General features: G+C 45.4%; 2 protein-coding genes across 3 annotated transcripts in view; both read left to right on the top strand.

Moving 5' to 3' along the window:
* thada (THADA armadillo repeat containing) overlaps positions 1-4387 on the top strand; it is a 45136-nt gene extending 40749 nt beyond the window's left edge. For both annotated transcript variants that reach the window (XM_062463856.1, XM_062463855.1), the window contains 2 exons: positions 3375-3544; positions 3708-4387. In XM_062463856.1, coding sequence (XP_062319840.1) covers positions 3375-3544; positions 3708-4007 — 470 coding nt within the window. In that variant the 3' untranslated portion in view covers positions 4008-4387. The remainder of the gene's footprint in view (positions 1-3374; positions 3545-3707) is intronic.
* Positions 4388-6385: 1998 nt separating this feature from the next.
* zfp36l2 (zinc finger protein 36, C3H type-like 2) lies at positions 6386-9334 on the top strand. The gene is made up of 2 exons (XM_062463854.1): positions 6386-6716; positions 6977-9334. The coding sequence occupies exons 1-2, from the start codon at positions 6627-6629 to the stop codon at positions 8159-8161; spliced, it is 1275 nt and encodes a 424-aa protein (XP_062319838.1). The 5' UTR covers positions 6386-6626; the 3' UTR covers positions 8162-9334.
* Positions 9335-17819: the final 8485 nt, after the last annotated feature.

Below are 17819 nucleotides of genomic sequence, written 5' to 3'. Positions count from 1 at the left end.
AGCATGCCTGACAACCCTCCGTTTTGCATCAAGTGGACTAGAACGGGAGCAGCTTTGAAGTCAGGCGCTGTGGTGGAGGACTAGTGGTGGCGGTGTTGTTGTTTTGCTCTAGACAGACAGACGCGGCTCCAATCCCACCAGGGTTCCAGTTTTGTCATGAGGACGTCGGCCGGGGGGTGATGAGGCCGGCGTCTCTGGTATCATACTGCTCCCACCTCTGCCCCCCCCCCCCCCCCCCTCAAGGCCCCCCAGGGAGAAGGGCATTGGCTCTAAGCCTTTTTTTTTTTGTCTGATTGACAAAGACCCCTATGACAATTACCATCATAAATGACTTCCAATTGACTCTGCTGACTTAGCATAGTGTTGGTGAGAGGGATTTGGATGGTAATGTTGACAGTTTGTCCTCTGTGTTGAGTGTCGTACAGTCGGTGGGCGGGAAGAGCTGGTCGTTTTTCTCGCCGGTTCTGTGCGAGCCACAGAAGGAAGTGAAGGCCGTAAAGTTTGTTTTTGTTTCACACCTCAATCCCCTTGGCTCCTATGTGCTGTCTGCAACAGTGTGTGGGAATGACTGAGATGTATTGTATATGGGCATATGGCTGCTGGTCTCGTATAGGTATGGTCTACTGAGTCCTATAGTCGTGTAGTAGGGGAATGTAACCGGAAAAGGATTCTCTTCTCTAGAGACGGAAAGTAAGACTGCGGCGGGCAGGACAGGGTTAAGTCCGACTGGGCCTCGTCAGAAGGGCAGGTGTAGTGGTATGAGTGGGTCGGTGTGGTCGGCAGGTTAGGGGGGGGGGGGGGGGGCAGCTGGGATGAAACGGTGTGGAGCGATCAGGCCGGGGGGGAGGGGGGGGGTTACTGTCCCCTCTTGTCTCCCTCTGATGTGGGTGGCTGAGCAGAGGAATGGGGTGTGGGCGGATCCCTCCCACTCACACTCCTGCTCCATGATGACACCGTAGGGGGGCGGGGGGTTTCTGAAGCTTTCTCTTATTTCATCGACCCTGACAGACCACTGAAACCCCCTCGCCTCCTTCAATGGGACATCTGACACCCCCCAGCTGCAGCAGCTCAGCCTGGGCTTTGCCGAACACCAACTCTCCCTTTCCCGCTCTCTACCCTAACCCCCTCCTCCGCCTACCTCTTTCTCCTCTCTCAACTTATTTAAAAAGTTTTTTTTTTTTTTTTTTTTTTTATTAGTTCCAGCCCACAACTTCCCACAGATCGATTACCGGAATTAGCCGTCCCTTTTTTTTTTTTTTTTTTTTTTTTTTTTTTACCCGCTGGATTCTGGCTTCCATGCCATGCAGAAACATCCCTCTGTATGTCACTCTGCTCCTTGGCCGTGAAGCCATGTGGAAAAGAGGGCAGGATGGGGGGGGGGAAACTTAGAACTGAAATACCTCCAGTGTGACAGAACGTCAGGATTTGGACTTGGCTCAGCCCTGGGGACCTTTTTGTGGTCATTTATTGGATGATGTCATCTGAAATGAGTCCAGGTCTTTTTCCCTGCAGTGTTTCGTAATCTGAAAACATACTAGGGTCTAATACAGGACCATCTCCTGTTCTACTGTGACGTCGATTATGATGCGGTTTTTTGTTTTTTTACTTCAACACAAGAAGTCACAAGACTGACAGGAAGTTATTTGTCACAGGAAGCTGTGAGATTGGCAGGAAGGAGGAGAACATATATACTGTGCCCATTTGTTCCCCTGCCAGGCGAGCATTGCCCTTCACGCCCCTGCCCTGTGTCCCCGCATCTGACATCCTGATCAGTGTGAAAACTACAGCATGCACACCACCCTGCCCCCTATAGTTGACAAACAGGAAGACATTGGCACTGCCTCCGTCACCTCTGAGAAAGGAGTGTCTGATAAAGACTGTTATTTAGCATAGCCAATACTGACTTATGTGGATACTTTCTCACACCCCCCCCCCCCCCCCTCCACACAGACACACACACACACGTAAGACTATCCCCTTGAGAAGAGGAGTGGCCTACAGAACAGAATTCAGGGGAAATTGTGTTAGTGGAGTGTGAAACCTGTCTATACATCTACAAATTGAAAGCAGCTAAAGTTTCCTATTGTGTCTTGAGGTTGGCTGTTTGTTGTGTTTTTAAGCCCTGGCCAGAGTCCAGTGCTCAGGCACTGTCGTGTTCCTCCCTCCCTTCCTCCCCACAGGGATGAATAGCTGGTTTGACATCAGAGCCGGCCGAAGAGGGAGAGAGAGGGGTGGTGAAAGCGCTTTGGTGAAAGAAAGGAACATGCCACTCCAGCAAAGCATGCCAAAGCTCCAGTAATACCGCACTGTCAGCAGCATGACTGGGTCTCCGGCTCTCCACCCTCACAGGGACTGCCTGGTCCCCTGACCTGTCAGGGATGGGCAGCGACGAGTGTTGGAAGGGTAGTGATGGGTGGGGGTGTTGAATGAGTGTCCCCTGTCTTCCTCCTTCCCCCCCTCTCTGTCCCTATTCCCATAGTGGTGGTGTTTTGACAGGGGAGCTTAGAATCGCTGACTGACTTTTGAAGTTTGGGGTGTTATCTTGGTGTCAGCTGTCCTGATTCTGGCCAAGAGGGTGACAACCCATTATCTCAGATAATTGCAGAAAGGGCTTTGATGCACGGACAACTGGCGTCATTTAAGATGGCCGGGAGTTGATGTGGACACCTGAGGGCTGACGCTGTCATATCTTCTCTCCGTTGGAGGTGTCTGTCCTCTCACTCACACTTCCTGTGCTCGCCCATACACTCACTCCCAGAGTGGAGCCTCATTACAGGCCTGCCAAGGATCCCTTGGTGTGCGAGTGTGTCTGTGGGTGCACACTCTCGTCCGCCTGAACGTTTTCGTGTCTGTCTGTGTGTGCATGTGGCTGTGTGTGCATTTCTCCCAGTCCTGGTTGGTTGTGAGTTGAGTTATGGTTCTTTTTCCCAGAATAGGTTCCAGATTGGGAGGGGAACACACACTTGGTCTGGAACAGACAGTGTGCCGTACATCACTCATGTCTAAAATGTATATTGATCCAGCCTCTTGAGGTAGATTGGGAGCAGATTTTTTTCCTCTGGGTTCTCCTAAACAGGCTCCTGGCCCTCATTGTTCAAGGGGACGGATGATGAACAGAGAGAACACTCACACGGATCACCATAACTCAATCCTTTCTGAACAGTCCTCTCCTCGACCACGCTCTCGCTCTCCCTTCTTCCTATGTACACATTAATCAAGGAGATTCCGGTTTACACATCTGTATATTATGTACTGAGATTTGCTCTAAGCAAGCTGGCGTTCTTTGTGCGTTCTGCGTTTCGCTCGGTTGATGCCGGTAAGTCTGTTAGGATGTACTGCTGAGTGGCTGTGACCATGGTCCCTGTTGTCACCAGATGAGGCATGTGCGTCGGTGAGTCCTCCCGTGGCGCTGGACCTGGGTGTGGGCCTGCTCTGCCAGCTGTTCCAGGTGTGGGGGCAAGTCCCCGCGGGCATCCTCACCCTGGCAGACTGGCTGCTGGGAGAGGCCGAGGGACAGACGGACTCAGCAGAGCCATCTGGCCCGGTGAGATTCCATTACCAGATCGTTCTCTGCACAGGAGTGAATGTGGTCGGGCTGTGTGGATAGTTCGTGGGTTGTTTGTACTCTTGTACTGTTTCGGACTGTCTTGTTTGTACGGTTATGTCACGTCCCATTCTTGTCGTTATTCATCGACCTCTTGCCTCAGGATGAAGAGGAGTTCCTGTTTGAGAAGGGAGACTTGAACCTGTGGGGAGAACCTGTGCAGTGGGTACGACTGCTCCACAAACACCTAGAGGCCTTATCCTGGGGCCAGGATCTGGGCCAGTTCCAGGCAGAGCTCCTCAGACTAGAAGCCCGGGCTGAGACCCAGACCCTGGCTTCCCAGCAAGCCCTGGGGGCCCTGCCAGCCTTTCCTCAGTTCTCCTCCACTATCGAGCACGCCCGCCTGGCCTTGAAGGAGCAGAGAGCCAGCCTGGCTCTGGATGTGCTTGCCTCAGTCACATAGCCTGCTCTATTAGCACAGGACCAGGAGCAAAGACTCAATGCTAGTTCAAGACAATAAGAGACTTGAAGGCTCTGGTGTGCTGGGTCAATGGGCCCAGCCAAACTAAACCTTTACTGTAGAGCTGATTGGGACACAATATGGTGGATGAACAACCTTTCAGTGGAGAATGACTTCAGGAACATTCTGCGCCTTGTAAAGTACACTTACAGTAAACGCATTGTAATTTTATTTTCATTCATCGTTGTCCTCTTTTGTATTGTATTTTCATGTTTTACATTTTTTAAATCCCAGACAGTGTGTCATTCATAATGTAAATGCATGATTTTGAAACCTATCCCAATGCTATCATGGCAAATAGCCTATAAAGTTGAATATCATGACTGGGAGTTATGTCTCATTTCTGTCTGTGACCTCACAGCACCTCAGACACCAAGATGGAACTTGAATAACTGTTGAGACATTATTATTCATTTAACTCTTCATGTGAAAAATAACACGTGCTCTGCACTCCTATCGGTGACATGATGTCTGAGGAAAGGTGCATGTACAGTAGCCTACACTCACCCTGTAAAGCTGCTGTATACAAATGCCTGACAGACTGACCAAAACTGCTGTTAGAAAAACATTTACACACTTCTTCTCCTCAAATATAAGGACAGAGTTTATAGTTTAAAATATAATATCACATTTTCACACTTATTCCTCTTGCATAGCTTTTACATCCCATATCGGTTTCCCGGGTTACGTAATTAGGAGACCACACAATGGCCCAGTGTCCTGGGTGTGTGTGCGGCCTGTTCAGACAGCTGGGCTTGCACTACTCACACTGTAGTGGTGGCAATGTTCCCTGTTACTGTAAAAATGATGTAATGTTTTGGGACGCCCCCCCACCACCACCCCTCTCCTTTCCTATAAAAACATGGCCATGTGATGGGAGAGTGGCTTTTGCGGATGAAGACATGTTTAAGGGATTTCTCAAACGATGAGCCCAGGCTGTCTGTCCTTGACATTAAACTATTTATCATAAAGACTCTCTTGCTCAGGCCCAGGACAACCCCAGGACTAATTTAAGGGTTGCTGGTAGTAGATTCCAACCTCTTACGTCATTTGTTTTCCGACTGTTCCTATTTTTCTTCTCTCTGCAGCTAAACCACCTTGGCTTGAGAGAATGTTTGAACCGTGCAAAAGGCAGCAAAATAACATATTTGGATTTTATGGCTGTTCTTACAGATGATGCCCAATAGTAAATGGTAGCTGGTCTTACAGTACTCCATAATTCACGGTAATATATGTATTGCACAGACTTTTTATGTGATCCTAACCTAAATATCTTCATTGTGTGACCCTGTAATATGGTAAGTACTGTTTTACAAGAATGTAATTCATCCACAGTGGCTATAAACTTACCATTATCAAAATCACCTTGTTTTGACACAGTTGTATTTTGTTACAGACAATTCTGAAAGGTTATTGTTTTATTTCAGCATACTACAAAGTCGTTAAGCCTTAAAAATACGTTTATAAAAATAGGATACTGTACAAAATACAGTGTTGAATCCATCAGTGTGGAATGAATGTCGAATCTTGACGGAATGTGCCTTTAATTCCTGCCTTGGCCCCGGCTCAGCAGGGGGCGCTCAAGTCTGTCAGATAATTTAAAATGTGCTCTGAGGGGGGCAGTGTTGCACTGCTTTTCATCACAGCCACATTCCTTCAGTGCTTGAACTCCGTGTGCGGCTGAGCGCTGAGCGCTGAACAATTGTTGCTCATGGACGAGACACTGAAGAACTTCAGAGCTCAATTCAAACTCGTTCAGTTGTGGCATGTGATCCTGTATATACGCATGCATTTGTTTGTGACCACTAAGAAATAAGAACATAACTGGTTGAAGGTTTAATGATATATTAAGTATAAAAGTACAAAGTCTAAAAGTATTTACTTAGATATTTAAAAAAATATATATATACAATTAATATCTGTGGGGAGCTGTATAATTAGTCATGCTAGATCAACTGAGTTCATTCTCAGTTAAAGGATGTTCATTATGCAACCACTGCACTCGAGCCTTTACACAGTATACAGACCGCAGTTTCTTCTTATACAATGATACATTAAGTTTTGTATTATGTTAAATTATTTCCCCCAACAGTTTTCAGCAATGAAGGCAGCCTTACAAATTGGGATAGTGTTAGGCCTTGCACAACCGAAAGAAGACCAAGTCTCACAAAATAGTTCAGACCAAACTTTTGAAGGGAGTTTAATTTCAAGGCGGGGTATAAAAAGCAGCCAACCACTGCCTGCAAGACGTTTGAAAATAGGGGGCGTGTCTTGCAGACGTTGCTTCAACTTTACAACGCCCCTCTCTCGACAGCGACCACGAAGCATTTATATACATGTGCGCAGCGAGTGCTGTTAGTGAAGCACTCTTGTACAGCGCTTCTTGAGGGGAGAAATCTACCACACAACAATACAAGCAACTTTCCCCTTGCTTCTTATCTCACTAGCTACCACCACAGGAATTGCACATTACTTTTTCAGAACTTTCAAGCTTTCCAAAACCAGTCGTGGCACAGTCTACTAGAGTTGCCTCGTGCATTCAAGGATCCTGGTTGGTCCTCCATGAGAGAGCTACTGCGACAGAAAACCTACGAAAAGGAGATGTCTGCAACCATCTTGTCCGCCTTCTACGACATCGACATGCTTTACAAGGTAATTGTCACTTTAAAATAACCGAATATTCCAATCCTCACTTTGCATTTGATGCTTAGATTATTTGCAATATGCCACACAGTGTTAGGGTTAACAAGGCAATCGCCACAACCTGTTGAGTTATAACTTCCACAAAGTGCCTAGTAACATTAGGCTACATTTACATTCAAAATCCTGTTGTCAAAACAGACGCTGCAATGGTTGTAAATGTCTCGTGTTAAAGTGCATGGCTAATTTGTCGTCTTTTTTTCCCTCCACAGCAAGAAAAAAGCCTTAATATGAACGCAATTCATATCAACAGCATGCTGGACAAAAAAGCTGTGGGAGCTCCAGTAACAACTAGCTCTAACAGTTGTCCTTTTGCGCCGGGATTTTTCCGTAGAAACTCGACCAGCAACCTGGAGTTGATGACCAACAGTAACAAATACTCAGTCAACTCCTACAGCAATCTAAAGGAGAATTTGTCAAGCAGCAACACCGCCACTGCTCTCATGAACAAGGAAAACAAGTTCCGCGACCGTGCATACAGCGAGAATGGAGACCGTAGCATGGACCGCAGCCAGCAGCTGCAAGTTCTTCAGCAGAAGCAGGGTTCTCAGATCAATTCCACCCGCTATAAGACCGAACTCTGCAGGCCCTTCGAAGAGAACGGAGCTTGCAAATACGGAGAAAAGTGCCAGTTTGCGCACGGCTACCACGAGCTGAGGAGTTTGTCACGTCACCCCAAGTACAAAACCGAGCCATGCCGCACGTTCCACACCATCGGATTCTGCCCTTACGGTCCCCGCTGTCATTTTATCCACAACGCTGACGAGCGCAGACCAGCTCCAAGCAACGCCAACATGCAAGGCGAGCCCAAATCAGCCCGCGAGCTTTGCGGCTATGGTCAAAGGGAGGTCGTGCCTCTGCATGCTGGGTTCAACCAGAGGGATAGACCAAAGCTCCACCACAGCCTGAGTTTTTCCGGCTTTTCTAGTCACCACGGACTTGAGTCGCCCCTGCTCGAGAGTCCAACTTCGCGCACCCCTCCACCACCCTCCTCCTCTTGCTCTCCTAATTTTTACGAGGACGTTCTGTCACCAAACTCCATGTCCTGTGTGAACAGTGCATTCTCTTTCCCCAGTCAGGACCTTAAAGCCTTACTTGCCCCTCTGGCTGTGCACACCCAAAACGGCTATGCCAACCAGTCCAACGGTGCCTACTACGGAAACATGTGCCCCTCCTCCCCCACCTACAACATGAGCCACTTGCAGTCCCTGCGCCGCCTCTCCGAGTCGCCGGTGTTCGACTCTCCCCCTAGCCCACCAGACTCTCTCTCAGACCGAGATAGCTATGCTAGCGGCTCGCTCAGCTCCTCTGGGAGTCTCAGCGGTTCCGAGTCTCCAAGTTTGGATGCTGGCAAACGTTTGCCAATCTTCAGCAGGCTGTCGATTTCAGATGACTAAACATCCTTTTTGTAATGTTATTTTCAATGGATGAACATATCCTTGACATGGCATTAGTTTTTTTTTCTGTCTGTGTAATGATAGATGCATAATAGTAGATATCAACAGAAGGCATTCCATCGATGACTTGCCTAATGAGCTGCAATGGCAGTGTTTGGTTTGAGGCAAGCCACACTTTCCTGGGATAGATGTATAACAAGACTTGACGAGAAGAGACTGTAAGCGGTTTCAGATTTCCTCCACCCTGCCAAGAATATGCCTTGACACAAAGTAACATTTTTCAAGTTGTGTTCCTTTCTGAAAACTTTTAACTTCCATTCCAGAACTTTTACTCTGTTTCACAGCGCCACACAGTGGTTTGTTTGGTTAGTGTAGTTTGTTGCTTCGTTAAAAGCACTCTTGAGTTCGGTTTGTTTGGGGAAATCACTGTTGATGGTTGAATATATATTTTTTTAGCTGTTTTGAGTGATTACATAGCGGTGCGTATCTGGCTATGGACTATTTAACTTATTTATTATCTTGTGAAAACTATAGGCTACATTGGTAATTTGTGTCCATACTGTATTTATCAAGTATGATGAAGCAATAGATCTATATTCTTTTATGTTTAAATTATGATCGCCATTATTAATCTGCATAAAGTGGAGTGTATGTTCTTTTCACAGTAATATATATATTTTGTTTTGGTCTCCTTTTGTAACTTCACTTGGTTATTTTTATTGTAAATGAGTAAAAAGATCTTAATTTAAGAGAACGTATGTGATATTTATTTCATTAATTTTGTTTCCTTGTTTACGTTTTATTAAAAAAAGTTTGCGTGATTGCTGTTTGTTCCGAGGTTGCTTGTCAGTGCTGTGGAAGACATTTTTGAGAATCCCTATATAGATGTTTCTGTAGAATGTATAAACAATGTGGATGTACAAACCGTCCAAACCTGAGCTCGCCTTACAATTTTTTATATATAGATTCAGACTTCAGTGACAAAGAACCCAAGTAAATAAATTAACCAAAAAGTATTTTTGTTTTCTGTTTGCGCGAGGTCACACTGTGATTCCAGCCACGTGCTAAAGAATGTAGCAATCCCTTGTGCCCCAGTGTTATTGTGTAGTGCCTACAGGGGGTCACCATCTTTACATGCCTTAAGATTAACCAAATAAAGTATTTTCCTACATGTATCTTTTACACAAGTTGAATTGAATGTAGTGTTGGATCAGAATTACTTTGGCAGGTTGTTACCACTTATAAGGACACCCTGGAAAACAACCATATCTTTTTAAAAGTCCCTTTTCATCTAGCTACACTTATTTTGACTTTGTTTTGAGATTGAATTAGTCTGAGTCTTGAGAATTTGCTGGACGGGGAAGTGGTTAAACATGTTTTGTTTGTACATAGTAGGTACAGGGGATGCGCACTATGTACTTTTTGACTACTTTATCAGAAGTAAAGCTTTTTGAATGTAACAAAAAAACGGACAAAAAGACAACATGAGTTGTAATATAATTATTTTCGGGGAGTCAGTTCACTACAAATTGAGTGTGAGACTGTTAACTTTGTACTGTACATTTGTGTAGCTCTCCCAATAAAATCATTTTGAACAAAAGTTCTGGTTGCCTATCATTGTTTTATGAGAAAAGGATGTGTCATCAGCAGTGGGACACCCACAGAATGGATGTATTCCAGTCTCTTGGCCCTGCATACTTGTCACACTCCCTCCATGTTGAGACTGCTGCCAGCCTGCTCTGTTCAGCTCCACATGTCCTCGTCAGTGACAACACATCCTCCCACCTGCTCAAAGGGAGTTGTGAACACCCCCCCGATCCCCTAGTATACCTAGCCACACTGAGCCCCGCTCTTCCTCTGGACTTGGCTGGGGGCCTGTAGGACTTGGGTGGCTGTAGAGGCTCTGTCCTTGGCCTGCCAGTCCAGAGAGGAGCCAGAGCTTCCAAAGATCAGCCTAGCAGAACAGACTACTGAGAGGGTCTTACTATGAGTAATAATTAAGTCTTACTATGAGTAATAATTAAGTCTTACTATGAGTAATAATTAGGTCTTACTATGAGTAATAATTAAGTCTTACTATGAGTAATAATTAGGTCTTACTATGAGTAATGATTAGGTCTTACTATGAGTAATAATTAAGTCTTACTATGAGTAATAATTAAGTCTTACTATGAGTAATAATTAGGTCTTACTATGAGTAATAATTAGGTCTTACTATGAGTAATAATTAAGTCTTACTATGAGTAATAATTAGGTCTTACTATGAGTAATAATTAAGTCTTACTATGAGTAATAATTAGGTCTTACTATGAGTAATAATTAAGTCTTACTATGAGTAATAATTAGGTCTTACTATGAGTAATAATTAGGTCTTACTATGAGTAATAATTAAGTCTTACTATGAGTAATAATTAAGTCTTACTATGAGTAATAATTAGGTCTTACTATGAGTAAGTACAATGTTCAAAGTTATGTAACAAGTGATGTGTATGGATGATCTACGTAGTAAACATTAGCCACAATAAACAGTTTGAAGGAATGCACCTCTTTATGTCGGTGTTGATGAAACTGACATCAAGAAAGCAGATTTGAAACAAACAACCATAAAGCAGTGTGGCTCGTTCATTTACTTGCAGAATGTGTTTACAAGACCCCGTCCCCTGGCAGCTGGCCTCTATCTAGACCTCAACACCAGAGCCGTGTGACATTAACTCTAGAAGCATACACCTGTATAATCCTCCTTTCATTATCCTTGTAATGGAATTCTAACTATTGATTTGTTAACTGTCCTCCAACACACCTGTTAGCTGGGAGCATGAGGGACTTTTACGGGGGAGATGGGGGAAGGGTTGGTGAGTGGAGATGGAACATCAAGCTATTGAAGAACTGATTTTTCTTAGAGGCCTCTCAATAAGTGGTCTATTCTGCGAAGTTATCAGGGCTAGCAAAGTCATTAAGAAAATAGAGTTCTAGGAGGCCTGTAGTGCTGAGTGGTCACGCCAAGATAAGGCATTGTGATAAGGCTGAGCAAATATTTACACTGTCCTCTGGATTTCATAAGGAAGTGTTGATCAGGTCAAGAGCCAAAAGGCCCACAATGCAGGCTCACAATGCAGAGCCACTGTGCCAAGTGGGATGTGAGTCACATAACTGTGTGTGTGTGCGTTTAATCAAGTGCATGACAGTAAATTAACAATATCCTCTATATGCGTGTCTATATGTCAATTTTCGTGTCTTTGACTGTATGTACAATGTGTGTATGCAGTGTGTCAGTCAGTGTATGTCTGACCCTGAGTGGCTGTGTGCTTGTGTCCCTTTGTGTGTGTCGGGGTCTTGCTGGTTAATGGGTCTGGAGCTCCTACAATGACAGGAAATACTCTTGACTTGTGATTACGGCAGGAAGAGCCCAGTTCCTCACCACCACCCATTTCCACCTCTTCTCTCTCCTGCTGTTTTTGTCGTCCGGTTTCCCCCTCTCCTCTGGTGGCCTGGCTGCTCCTAGAAGGGACTATTTGTGTTTGAGTGTACTGCCTGAGAGCAGCTTGGCTTGACCACACGTTGTTTTTGTCATGCTCAGTGGGGTGTGTGTGTGTGTGTGTCATAAGTGAGTTCCAAGTAAGAAATAGCTATGAAGTTCGAAGTTTGAAATAGCAATGAACAGGTCATATGGAGCAGCCATGTTGACCTTTAACTCCAGGGGCTGAAAAAGCAGTGCAGACTGACTTCACTCAGTCCAGAGAGAGTGCACTGGTCATGTTCAATACTTCACGTCCCCTCATACGTCCACCCTTTTGCCTGACCGTAAATATTTACAGAGGTCCGTGTTTACCGCCGTTGGTCCTCTAGAACACTGATTGCATCCATTGACGCCAGAGTTAACCAAGCAAATTGTGTGTCGGATGAGCAGCTTCCCTTGGCCTCTCCACAATTTACTAACATTTAATCCAGGCATCAGTCCCCCCCTTCAGCGCAAACTAGGATGAATCACCACTAGTGACCAGAGGGGAGAGGGACAGACCCGTGGCTGAACTAATGTCTGGGCAGGCGTTTGGGAGCTGGACCACTTAAAGAGCCAAGCACAGGGACTTTTATTTGTTTACCACGCTTCACTCTGTATACAGTCTGAAAGACCTGACATCACGCCAGGGGGGTGGAAAATGTCCGCTTTTTTTCTGTAAAGACATCTTGACAATGTAAATAGTTTGGTTCACCGTTATCCTTACCTCCTATGGACATCGGACTCCAGCCCGTGGAGTAGGGGGGTGTTTTCTGAAATCTTCCTCCTACTGCGCTTGTTTTTTGAGTTTTGAGTTTTACTTTGTTGTGTCTGAAAGTTTCGTCTGTATATCAGTGCTGGTATAAAGAAATCTTCATACCAGCCTGCAGTAGGACCCCCTCACTGTACTCCAGATTAGTCAACAGCCTAGATTAAGCTGCTCTTATGACTGAGACAGCGTGTCGCGATCCTTGGAGAGACCCAGTGACCCAATAAGAGGGAAGACTGAAAATAACCCTGCTATCTCTGGTTTATCTGTTGCTTTAACACATGTATGATTCACAGCCAAACATGATGAGGAGAAGGAGGGAGGCTAAGTCTGGTTGGGGTTGAGCTGTAAAATTTGACATGGCCGTTCTACTTACCGGAGCTTTGCTTAGATTGGGTGTGACTTCATGACAGGCATGAAAGAGTGAAGCGATAAGGAAATGTATGCGAGGTGAGGGTGTGGTGTTTTTTAACAAAGGACTACTGTGAGTTTAGGAGGATTCTGTATTAATATGCATATGGCATATGGCCTACATACTTACACACTACATTGGCTTGCATTAACAGAGAGAGCTACACATGATTGATGAATGCTGTAGTAATGAATAACCCCTTACTATGGTTGCTGTGGACTGACTTACACACACCCACTCACACATAGTAAAACTATGGATGTGGTACCATAAGTAGGAGAGTTACTTGAAAATATTTTATAGGGGTGTTTATTTGGCAGTTCTTGGCAGTGTGCATGTCTATGACTCCCTTTACTTGCGTTATTGCTGAGTAAACAGTTTTGAGCATGTAACTGAAATCCTTGAGGTCTCTGTGTGTGTGTATGTGGGAGAGAGAGACATAAAGAGAGATATAAAGAGAGAGAAAATTATTCAGAGAGTATGTCTTCATTTTCATGAGTATATTCCTCAGTGTGTGTGTGTGTTTACACACCACTGAGTAATTACATACAATCATCCAAAATGTTTATACTATACAAATAGTGCTGCTATGCTGAGTGGCGGTGTGGGGAGTACAGCGAATGAGAAGCGTTCCCGCTCTTTGATTACCCAGAAGCCTCTTTGTGTGGAAGCTCCCCTCCAGTGAGACTACTCCACAAAAAGAGGCCGAGACGGCCTTTGAGGTTTGATCTCCATCTGGAAGGAAGTTGAAGGGTTCAAAGGTCACTGACAGGCGGATGTGGTCGGTTGGAGGGTGGGGAGGGAGGGCCTGGAAGGTCCGTGGCGCTCAGTACGTTAGTTATGGTGTGCTCACCAACGTCCATATTTCATATCTCAGGCTTTCCAACAAAGACCCTGTTGATACCATCTCCTTGTGGGAAGAGAGAGGAAATGAGTGTTTGTGCAGACTAATGAGGTTTCTCTTTTTCCTAATTCTCTTTATTTTTCCACTCAATCATCCAGTTGGTCTGACTCATGTTCTGTAAGGGTGAGTTCATCCCATGCAATGCATTTTCTGTTTTAGACAATAAGTCAAGTGGATATAGTGCTAATTTCAAAATGTATACAGATATCGAGGCTGGTAAGTTAATTAAAAAGTGAATTTAGCATTTTACATAGCATTTTGCTATCACAGTTAGCTATGTGGGTACCAGGGCCCAGTGTGTGAGGTGCAGTGAGAGTGATCTTCCCCAGCATGGTGCTGTTTGGGCTGGACTTGGAGTTCATCTGGACCAGGCAGGCCCTCCATCAATGCCCTCTTTAAGGGTCAGTGGACCAGGGTCCAACAGACCACCTTTATCCTCACAACTCAGGACACTCATTCATGAGAGCTGAGTGGGAGAGCTCTGCGACACACAGACACACAGACACGCACACAGACACACTCACACACGCAAGTACACACCCACACTGAGCGAACTATGTGTGCTTACTCACACATTACCTGGGAGCGAGCAAATAACCCCCCCCCTCCCTTCACCCCTCTGTGGACAGAAAGTGCGTGTAGCCCACCTTGAGTACACACACACATTTTGACATCACACTGTTTACAGTCAACAGATATACATTTCACTTATAAACTATCCGTTTTTTATTTATAATGATAGAAAATCAGCGTATAACACCGTTGCCCATGAGGTCCGCATACTGTATTTACACAGTGTGGATCACACCCTTACTGCTGCATGAATCACAACTCTCTCTCTCTCTCTCTCTCTCTCTCTCTCTCTCTCTCTCTCTCTCTCTCTCTCTCTCTCTCTCTCTCTCTCTCTCTCTCTCTCTCTCTCAGGTCAGAGGTCAGTATTCCATGCAGTAAAATCCTTTGGTCTCTTTCTCTTACAATCTCACAAGGCCAGTGTGTGATGGGAAGCACACCCTCACATGAACACACACAGGCACTCACACACACACACACACACACACAGACAGACACACACCCACACACACTCACACACACACACACACACACACACACACACACACACACACACACACAGTTGAGCAGGCAAGCACACACAAACACACACACACACACACATGGTAGCTAACTAGGTCAGACACGCACACTGGCCAGGACACACAAACTCCCATTACCGTATAGCTAACCTGGCCTTACCTCTGTGTTGGGAGAGGAACAGAGCGCCTCTGTTGAACAAGTGTAGTCAACAGACATCCAGACACACTGAATGATTAACCTCCAGGAGTTCCAGAGGAACATTCATGACCACATACAGCTGAGTCCTCTGACTAAGAGGTGTTGCAGCAACGTTGCAGATAGGTTTGACAGTGACTCAGAGGAGAGGGTACATAGATGCAGACTCACTGACCAAACACAAAGAGCCTGATCTGTTTACACACAGCTTATGTAAGGCTAATTGCTTAGGCAGACTGTTTCTGAGGTCCATAACCCATTTACTGAAGGTAAGGGCCTGACTCAACGAGAAGTCACATGTGTCTCCACCAACCAGGGCAGACAGTAGAATAATGACTAAACTGAGTGAAGTGGTCTCACCCATTTAGAAACTTGGTTAGTAATGTAACCACCACAGATGGTCCTGACCCCTCCCCACACCCCCTACCTCAACACACAGTGGCCCAGTCCAGAGGGACTCATGAAGTACGGGAGGAAAGGAGAGGTGGAGATCTCTTTCTCGATAAGTTTCAACCTGCCAGTTAAAATGTTTTTATAAGTAACACCGCTGCCTCTTGCCTAGCTCCGAGGCGAGTTTCGGACTTCTTCCATTTTAAGGCCTTTTTCGCCTCGGTCGGTTTTATGTTTATGAGAGAAGCGTTAGATAAACTGTTTAGAGAAATGCTCAATGTTTTTCTTTCTGGAAAAAAGTATATGAGGTCATTGATTACCTGAGTGTTTTGGCTGGTTTAGGTCAACATTAATACTTGTCAAATCTTTCAAAAATATGGAGTCATACATTCATGAGAGTAGTTTCCAGGACTGTGGGTTTACAGTTTTTTCACTCCCCAGTAAAAGTGAGAAACCTTAGCTTGTTTTACCAGAAGAGGCCTTTATGTCAGCAAGGTAGACTCAGAGAGTTGAGGAAGAGGAGCCGTGAGCACATAATCTCAGTTACCTTCACCTTTATCTCACCACCTACCTCATTATCATCATTATAATTTCTTTGACCCCCCACCCTCCCGCTCCCACCATCTCTCTCTCTTTCTCTTTCTCTCTCTCTCTTTCCCTCTCAGTTGACATTTAGAAGGATTATCTCGCCTTGCAATGTGTGACAGCCTGTTTTCAGAGCATTGACCTTGATGCCTGCGACAACTGGTAACCAGGTTACCTGTTAGTCCTGTTCTCCTTGTCCTTCTCCTCCTGTCAATATTCTACCTGGCTGGCGCAACGATGACCTAGATTCTGTGTGGGAGATAGCAGGTGATAGTAGATAGCAGCGGTGCAGGGTGTGTGACAGAGCAGACAGGTGCCCTGGTCCACTAGTGACACACACACACACACACACAAGCAAGCAACTGCTCACTCACGTACACAAAAACACACACTCAATATATCTCGTTCACTATCAGTCCTAATGAGAGCTCAGGCAAACATTTCGCAACTGTCCCACACCATCTTTGACAATGGATGTGGACACACACAAGAGTGCTCACCAGGCTGTTGACTGGGGCTGTTGACAAATGGCTTCGTCATGACAAAAAATACACACATTATTTACTGATCCATGACAACAAGTTAAAATAAAGGGTTTGAGATTCATTATTGAACAACTTTTTCAATCCTTAAGTAGATAATGGTGTTATCATAGATAACCCTACACATCTAATCACTAATCTATTATCTCTAAACCTCTTTTACATATTGTTACTATACTGGATGATGTGCAAGACATCCACCACCTCCAGTCTCCCAGCTGAGGTTGAGGCAGCAAGTTACAAATTGCCTCCACCCCCACCCAGCCCAGGCCCTGGCCCAGTCCCAGCCTCCACCAGCCCCAGCCTCCACCAGTCCCAGCCTCCACCAGTCCCAGCCTCCACCAGTCCCAGCCTCCACCAGTCCCAGCCTCCACCAGCCCCAGCCCCTGCTTGAGTTTCAGTCCCCGGCCCATAAAACAGAGTGTGTTTGTACGCAGCCCTGACCACTGAAGCTGCCTTTTCACTTGACCAAATACTGTACATTCCTGCTGACAGTAAACACAAACACACATGTACAGTATACACACACAAACAAACACACATATACACACGCATACACACACACACACACACACACAAACACACACACACGCAGGGCCTGAAAGGCCTCTATTAGTATGACTGGTTTATAGAATAATGTAATCGTGTGATTCTCTATAAACTTAGGGTCAGCTTTGTTGAGTCAGGCCCTGTGGAGTATTATATCTGGAACAATCTCTCTGGTTTCCTGTCTTTGTATCTGTCATCTGTCTAAGCCTCTCTCCCCACACACACATAACATAAACTGCCCTTCCACTCAACTCCAACCCCAAGGCTTTGGTACCACTGTGAATGAGTGTGTGTTTATATAAATGAGTCTGTAAGATTGTGTGAACATGTGAGATGTATGTAAAGGTTAATGTGTAACCATATGTGTGTATGTATGGTTTTACTGTGTGTGTGTGTGTGTGCGTGTTTGTATGTGGTGATGTGTGTGAGAGCAAGAGAGAGGGAGTGTCAACTTGGTGAGTCAGAGGTAAATGCCAGTGTGTTTGTGTGTGTGTGTGTGTGTGTGCATGACCTCCCCCCACCCCCGCTCACCTGCAGGCCAGGTACACAACAGTTAGAACCAGCTGGAAAACATCTGCAGGCCCAGCCACAGACACTCCCCTCTCAGAAACACCAAATGATGTTTTACACAAATATCACTGTCATGTAGGCCTTGCTTTGGGTTTAATTTGGGTTAAACCCCTTGGGCCATGTGACTACTCACTAAATTACAGTGAGATCGCAT

The sequence above is a fragment of the Osmerus eperlanus genome, chromosome 6 (assembly GCF_963692335.1).
Source record: "Osmerus eperlanus chromosome 6, fOsmEpe2.1, whole genome shotgun sequence".
Taxonomy (NCBI): Eukaryota; Metazoa; Chordata; class Actinopteri; order Osmeriformes; family Osmeridae; genus Osmerus; species Osmerus eperlanus.
This window is presented reverse-complemented; position numbering and strand designations above follow the sequence as displayed.